An 8,480-nucleotide genomic window follows, 5' to 3' on the forward strand; every position below is an offset into this window, starting at 1 on the left:
CCTTTATATAAAATCATATATTCGGTTATAAAATTAGTGCCTGAGGTATAACTTACTGCTTACATATATCTAGCTTATATAATCATACTTAATACTTATATCTAACATACTTAGTTCTATATAATCTTTCTATATAATCATATAGGTATTGTAGTTGGAGCTGTACTGATAAATTTAGTGCTGATTTATATAATCCTTCTATACAACCATATAGTAGTTTGCAGTAGGAGGAATGCCTAGAGCAGTCACAGAACAGAAGCAGTATATGGGAAAACATCCAGACCAGGACAAGAACCAAAGACCCCGGCGGTGGCATCCCTGCCTGAAAGGGCATACGCTGTACGGCAGACTTGGAGCAAGAGCCTCTCCTCCTGATAAAGGAGTTGTAGTATCTTGCATCCAGTTCCTGTGGTAAGTTCGTGAGATCCTGGAAATAACTGAGGGAGAAAAACCCCTCTGGTGTGACCAGTCACAGTGGCTGTACACCCTGTCAGTCTTGTCTCACTTTTACGCTAGCTCAAATCATCCTCCCATAAATATCTTAAGAGAAGAGCAGTCTGTCAGCTCCCACTGCATTAGCTTACAGTATTCTTCTATTAGAAATCCTTTGAAGTCTCCAGCCCCCAGAGAAGAAGTGTTACGCACGACACCTGTTGCACACAGCCCATCTCCTTGCCTCAGTGACCTAATGGGGGTGGACCCCTTTTCTGTACACGACCCTCTACTACTGTGCACGACACGGCCCCCTACTACACATGGCCCACCTCTCTGCCCAGGTGACATAATAGGGTGGCCTCCTCGCTTGTGATTCACATGATTATATATGCCCTATCACTAAGCCTATAGATGATGACCTCACTTATTCTCCTGCCCCTGCTTGTACCTAATAAATACAGATGCTTCTGGGCATCTGTGGTCCCCACTGATCTCTGTTCATAGGTTGCATGCCCCCCACCCCCGAGTCCAGATGCTCTTCACCAGTTCTTCAGTGTCCTGTCTCTTTATTTCTCGGATCCTGCACTTCAGCACAGCATAAGGGACACCCCAAGAACCTGTGGGGCCCTACAGCCCTACAGACCACACAAGATCATGAATAACAGGAAGCAAGGATCATTGGGAGTCATCTTAAAGACTAATAACCACAAAGAGGGAAACTGAACTGAGGCCAGAGATTCAAGTTCAAACTGTGGCTGGTAGATTTTCTGGGGTACAGTACCCAAGAGATGGAAGCTACATAAAGAAAGAGAAAGAGCAGTCTGCATAGTGATCTCCTGAAGTTTCTGGCTGAAGGGCAGCCTGCTCATGCATGGGAACAAGCCCAACAATTCTCAGAGCTCACACAGAGCTGGGAACTGTTTGAGTTTCTACTAGCCAGAGTAGAGAGGCCTGAGTAAATATACCAGGTATTTAGAAGACAAGTAGAAACATCACACCACAGAAGTACTGTTAAGTTTGCCCTAGAGAAAAGGCTACTGCAGAACCATCCTAAAATAACTTAACAAGAAAACTGGAAAGCATCAAATTGACCCACAAGGAACTTAAATGTCTGCTAGAACAAAGCTGTTAAAAGACTACGACATCCTCCAGCACTCAAGAACGTAAAATTAATAATATTCACCGACCAAAACAAACAAAAAGCCTGCTTGGATTTTGACTGGGATTAAAATGAATTTATAGATCTGGGAATAACTGACAGTATGATGTTAGCTATAGATTTTTCATAGATGTCCTTTATCAGGTTGAGGAAGTTTCCTTCCATTTCTAGTTTTCTGAGAGTTTCTATCATGAATGGGTGCTAAAGTTTTTTCAAATGCTCTTTCTGTATATTTTGAGAAGATCACATGGTACATTTCTTATATTCTGTTAATATGGTGAATTACATTGAGAGTTTTTTGTTTGTTTGTTTGTTTTAGCACAGACTCCACATGACTGCATCTTGAATGAGACAGCAGAAAAGAGGTTGCCTAAAGAAAAGCCAGATATCTGATCTCCCAAACAGCATGGACATATATCCAAGACATCAGTCCTCAGCTTTACAAGCACTAAAATCTGGCTCTGTGAAAACACAGATTCTTTCCCAATGGTAGATGTGTAAATTAGAATGCTCAGTTACTCACTTTCATGACTACTGATGTAGATGTGTAAATGAGAATGTTCACTCACTCACTTAAAATGAACAGAAACTGTAAACTGGACTAGTAATGATCAACTCTTTCCCTTCAGCATGCCTTCCTGGAGCCCCAATACAGACGAGAAGGTGGTTTGGTGAGCATGATACCAGAACAAGGAGGCTCAGGTGGATGCTATATCCACACCTGCCAGCCCCATGTCATAGCTGTGGTCATGGTTCAAGAAAACCTCTCCCCCAACAAAGCTGTTGGACATGACAAGCATTTGCCTGACTAACCCCTAGTTTTACTATGCTTTTGCTCTTAAATCTCTCATGCTGTTCCATTCTTTCTTTCGATAAGTTAATAACAATGTCTTGATTGTAGTCTATTCATAGGTTGATCTTGTAAAAATCAAATGCTGTGTTTCAGTGGCTGACATTACTTTTTTTTCCCATATAACTTTTTTGTGAGCACCAGACTGAGGTTCTTTTCAATCTTCTTTGTCTAGACTTGGAGATATGAATTCATTAAATAAACAGATGCCAATTTTTTTTTCTCACCCACCTTGGACTTCACTTTCCTCTTACCAAGCTCTTATCACCACTGATGATCTATATTACAGAGCTGCTCAAAACCACCTCCGCTTTCTAACTGCTGGCTAGTCTGACTGCATAAAAGGCAGAAATGAGCGGAGCATGATATGTTGTGTGAAAGAGGAAAGAGGCATGGCTTTGGATCCTGTGGAAGTCAGTTTGCTCTACCCAGCAAAAAACTGCTCTTTATCCTGAGACTTTAACTCTGGCAACCAATTTTCCTTGGTTAGGTTACTAGAAACAATAAGAGGGATTAGGCCACAGTGAATATGATCCAATATAAACCCAGTGAAACTCTTGAAAAACCTTGGTAGTTCTTGTACATCAGTATTTACACAGAAAAGACAATTTCTACCTAATGAATATTTTAACTTTTATAAAGCTTGCGTCCAGCAATTTTTACTTCTTATAGTAGTAAGGATATGTACATTTTGAAAATTTTCAAGGCCATAAAGGGTTTATCACAATCATGACATTCATATGCTCATAAAGCAATTTATCTAATTTTAAAAATCTGAGACTTGGGTCGGGCACGGTGGCTCACGCCTGTAATTCCAGCACTTTGGGAGGCCGAGGCAGGTGGATTACGAGTTCAAGAGATTGAGACCATCCTGATCAACATGGTGAAACCCCGTCTCTACTAAAAATACAAAAAATTAGCTGGGCATGGTGGCGCGTGCCTGTAATCCCAGCTACTCAGGAGGCTGAGGCAGGAGAATTGCCTGAACCCAGGAAGCAGAGGTTGCGATGAGCCGAGTTTGCGCCATTGCACTCTAGCCTGGGTAACAAGAGCGAAACTTCGTCTCAAAAAAAAAAAAAAAAATCTGAGACTCAAAGTCAAATTTCATAAAAACCAAATACTTTTTGCTTGTCTATTAGACATTAATTATAATTTTTATAAAATGATTCATATTATATTTTCTAAAAGAGGTTCAGAAAAATCCATTCTTGTGGGTCGGGTGCAGTGGCTCATGCCTGTAATCCCAACACTTTGGGAGGCTGAGGTGGGTGGATCACCTGGGGTCAGGAGTTCACTGTCAGCCTGGTCAACATGGTAAAACCCCGTCTCTACTAAAAATACAGTAATTAGCCGGGCATGGTGGTAGGCACCTGTTATCCCAGCTACTTAGGAGGCTGAGATGGGAAAATCGCTTGAACTCAGAAGTCGGAGGTTGCAGTGTGCCACTGTACTTGGTGACAGAGACTCCATCTCAAAAAAAGAAAAGAAAAATTCACTCTTGTAAATAACCAAGTCCTGACTGAAACAAAACAAAACCTTAAAATGTCAGAACCACTTAAAAACAAAACATTTGCTTAGTTTATTACATGTTATATTCATTTACATTAATGCGTTTATTTATATATATATGTATCTTATTATCTTATTATACTTACCAGAAAACTTGATATCTGTAGAGCTAAACATAGTTTTCCTAAATATCAAAGGTCCTGATTTCTAAAATGAAAAAAAACATACGAAGAGTTTGTTAAAAAGTTTATTTCGTAACTGCTTAAGAGTAGTTGTACCCCACAACATACAGAGTCCTAATCCTTGCACTCCTCTCTCTGAGCAGAGTATTTTTTTAAATGTAAATCTGATCAAATCACTCACTTGCTTAAAACCTTGTCATGGATAGGCGCAGTGGCTCACACCTGTAATCCCAGCACGTTGGGAGGCCAAGGTAGGCAGATCATGAGGTCAGGAGATCAAGACCATCCTGGCCAACATGGTGAAACCCCATCTCCACTAAAAATATAAAAAATTAGCCAGGCATGGTGGCGTGTGCCTGTAGTTCCAGCTACCTGAAAGGCTGAGGAAGGAGAATTGCTTGAACCTGGGAGGCAGAGCCTGCAGTGAGCCCTGATTGCACCACTGCCCTCCAGCCTGGGCAACAGAGCGAGACTCTGTCTCAAAAACAAAACAACAAAACAAAACAAAAAACCTTGTCATGATTCTACTTCCTGCAGTTACCATGAGGATCAGGAGGGCTCCTGCCTCTAGCAGACTCAGCAAGGGCCAGTGACATATAAGAAGTAAAAGATGCCGAGATAGCACCATTGCACTCCAGCCTGGGTAACAACAGCGAAACTCTGTTTCAAAAAAAAAAAAAGAGGTAAAAGATGCTCCCATTTCAGTATTAGTGCTGTTCAGACATGACATGAACTATCTGCATTTGCATGCTGCTCTCTTGGTGTCAATTTGAACATACGTTTGATAAAGAACTGTCCCCCTCTCCCAGCTTCAAGTTGTTATGGTTTACCAATGCAATTACAGTAGACCAAAATTCTTTTTGTAGCCTATAGAACCCTGAATAATCAAGGCCTGCCCAACTCTCCAGCAACTTTCCAGTTCCTGAAAAGCATGATATTCTTTGCTGCCCTCAGGATTAGTGGTCACCCTAAAAATTTTACTTAAAAATCCTTCCTTTCACTCTGTTCATCTAGTTGGCTCCTTCTTACCCTTCAAAGCCCAGCTCAAAAGTCCGTTCTGCAGGAATTCTTCCACTGTGGCTCATATCAGGCCAGGCCCTCCCTTATATAATCCCTAGCCCCCTTTCTTCTTCATAACCTTTCCACAATTAAAATCAAATAATTGATTAGTTATTTACTGTCTTCTCTCCTCAAGAATAAAAGTCCTACAGTTAGAAACTGTGTTAAATGTATAAGTGATTAGAACTTTTAAAAAAAAGGCCAGGCACAGTGGCTTACGCTTGTAATCCCAGCACTTTGGGAGGCTGAGGTGGGTGGATCACGAGGTTAGGAGGTCAACACCAGCCTGGCCAACACAGTGAAACCCCGTGTCTACTAAAAATACAAAAGTTAGCTGGGCATAGTGTCGGATGTCTGTAATTCCACCTTTTTGGGAGGCTGAGGCAGGAGAATGGCTTGAAGCCGGGAGGCAGAGGTTGCAGTGAGCCAAGATCGTGCCACCACACTCCAGCCTGGGCAACAGAGCTAGACTCCATCTCAAAAAAAAAAAAAAAAAGAAAGAAATTAAAAAAACAAAAAACTACTGATAGGACAAGTGGTCTACCCTCTTCCCCCTCCCCAACACAGTTTCAACAATAATAACAATAAAATTCCCAATTTGGATCCCTCCTTTGAGCTCCAGATCCACATACCCAACTGCCTAAAGGACATGTTCGCTGGGGGTTGTCCAACAGACACACCTGTTTGGTTTTTCTTTTGTGTGTGTGTGTGTTTTTTTTTTTTTCAGATAGAGTCTCACTCTGTCACCCAAGCTGGAGTACAGTGGCATGATCTTGGCTTACAGCATCCTCTGCTGCCTGGGCTCAAGTGATTCTCTTGCCTCAGCCTCCCAAGTAGCTGGGATTACAGGAGCCTGCCAAAGTGCCTGGCTAAATTTTGTATTTTTAGTAGAGACGGGGTTTCGCCATCTTGGTCAGGCTGGACTCGAACTACTGACCTTGTGATTCACCCACCTCGGCCTCCCAAAGGACACATCTGTCTTAAACCAGACACAGTCCTCTCTGCTCACCAACTTTTCCTACACTGTCCACCTTGGTTGGAGGTGGTACCATTTACAGTACCCAAGCCATGGCTCCTTCCAGTTCCCCACTTCCATAGCCCAATCCCCAGGCATGCCTACTTTATCTCACAAACATTCATCAAACTTAGTTCTTCCTCTCCATCCCTGTCACCATGGCCCTAATTTAAGCCCTCTGCATTTCCTGCCTAATTTCTGCAGTAGCTTAACTGGTACCTCTACTTCCAGATCTGATCCTGTAATTCATGTTTAGATGAATTATACAAATGAGAGAAAGCCCCACCACTCTCCTTTTCTGTTTCTGACAACTTGAAATGAGGAAAACAGTAAGTCCACTCTTGGGAGAGAAGGGCTTTTAGACTTCTAGTGGCCCAGGGTCACATAAGAGTAAAATTAGACTAAAGGTCACACAGCACTCAAGGAGCGAACTTCTCTTCCTCATGCAGGAAGAAGTACACTTGGCAAAGATCTTTACAGATATGTTCAAATAATCTAACAATATGAATGCAGCTGATTCACTTCCAATAAAGCTACACTGACTATTCACTATAGTAGCAGCAGGAAACCATGAGAGTAGTTCACCGAGTTTTGCTTTTTCCCCGTTCAGAGAAACTAAATAACGGAAATGTGCAGACTATATATCTGGTGCACAAAACAAGTCACCAACCTGGAAGACTCCTGGAGGAAATGGCTGCACTAAGTCTTAAAGATCCAGAAAGATACTCAGCGTGTTCCTATGAGTAGCTTTTGTGTTGTGGGAAGAATTTGTAGTCTTTGGAACTACTTTCTTTTTCTGGTTAAGGGAACCAAAATATAAGTCTCATCTTTAGAACTTGGATATTATTGCATATGTCCATGGAAAATACCCATCCCAAACATTGCTGGATGAGTCAGCTGACCCTAGAGAAGCAGGAGATAATGCCTCTTACAGACTTTCTGTCTCTTTTGCAAGACTTTCCATAATTCTGCTCCTGCATCCCTCCCACATCATCTCCTCTAATTAATTACTGGATGCCAAGTTTTCTAATAGCCTTCCTTGGAAAGAAGAGTTTCCACCTACTCATGCCTCCAGATTCACCTTTCAAGCACTCCCTAATCACAAGTTTTGCCCCACCTACACACATACACATACACATACACACCCACATTCTTACTCATAAACTCCCGGAACTGTGATAGGAGCTGTAGAGAAATTCAGGAACTCAGGAAAAGAGAAATAGAGGTAGGGTGACTACCGCACGTTTCCCCCTCATTTTAATTTTCTTTCTTTTTTTTTTTTTTAAAGAAGGAAGCGGCAGACTCGCTTTCCAAGTGATGCCGAAACTGAAGCGCGGAAGTCCTCCCTGCGGCCTCAGGGATGTAGCCCACTGTGGCTGCGTCCGGACAGGACGAGTAGAATCCCAAAGACGCTGCTAGATGTGCCAAGAGATTCTGGGCTTAGGTCTGAATAAACAAGGACCTGATCCAGCCAAAACATGTCAGAGCAGAATGAGGGCCTGGGCGTCGGGAATGGTGACCCTCAGAAACAGTCCGAGCTCTGAAACGGGAGAGCCGTCCCATGTGCAATCCTGACTGCTCTTCCCCGCAGCCTATGTCCGGCCGGAGGGGCTGCTCTCCGCTCCCCGCTCGTAACAGACGAAAGGCTCGGGGATGGTATTAGGGGACCCGGAGCAGGCCCGGCTGAGGCCAGGTGAACAAGCCCGGGGTCAAGTGAAGCCCCGTGAGGGCCCTGAGGGCCCAAGACGCGCCACACCTCGGTCCCGACACTCCACTTACGTCGTTGACTGTCTCTAACCAGACCCCGAGCTCGGGAACGGCGCGCACAACCGCCGGGGCCCAGCACAGGAGGCAGAGGGCGACGCGCAGCAGCGGGTCCCGGGGTGGAAGGTAGCAGCGACGGTACGGCAGGAGCCCGGCCCCGGCCCTGCCGAAGGCGGCCATCTTGACCCAGAAGCCGCACCTGGTGCTCTGAGAAGCCTGCCACGCCCCGAGCCCGCACCTGGTGCAGCTCCGCCCCAGGCAGGCGGGTCCGGATCTGGGACGCCGGGCTCGGACTCGGGTGTAGAGGAGGGCCTGGGACTGGGACTGGGACTGGGACTGGGACTGGGGCTGGGGCTGGGGCTGGGGCTGGGGCTGGGGCTGGGGCTGGGGCTTGGGCTTGGGCTTGGGCTTGGGCTTGGGCCTGGGCTCGGGTCTGGGCCTGGGCAGAGAGGCGCGGTGCAGGCCTGGGAAGCGGGCCCACGGCCGGGAGGCAGGGCTCAGGGCTCA

The 8,480-nt window shown here is 44.8% G+C and overlaps 1 protein-coding gene across 2 annotated transcripts in view; it reads right to left on the minus strand.

Moving 5' to 3' along the window:
- TMEM87B (transmembrane protein 87B) overlaps positions 1–8,182 on the minus strand; it is a 63,577-nt gene extending 55,395 nt beyond the window's left edge. For both annotated transcript variants that reach the window (XM_054244733.2, XM_054244731.2), the window contains exons 1-2: positions 7,989–8,182; positions 4,100–4,160 (exon numbers count right to left, since the gene is read on the minus strand). In XM_054244733.2, the coding sequence (XP_054100708.2) occupies positions 4,100–4,160; positions 7,989–8,153 (226 nt within the window). In that variant the 5' untranslated portion in view covers positions 8,154–8,182. The remainder of the gene's footprint in view (positions 1–4,099; positions 4,161–7,988) is intronic.
- Positions 8,183–8,480: the final 298 nt, after the last annotated feature.

Source organism: Callithrix jacchus, chromosome 14, assembly GCF_049354715.1.
Source record: "Callithrix jacchus isolate 240 chromosome 14, calJac240_pri, whole genome shotgun sequence".
In the NCBI taxonomy this organism is placed as follows: Eukaryota; Metazoa; Chordata; class Mammalia; order Primates; family Cebidae; genus Callithrix; species Callithrix jacchus.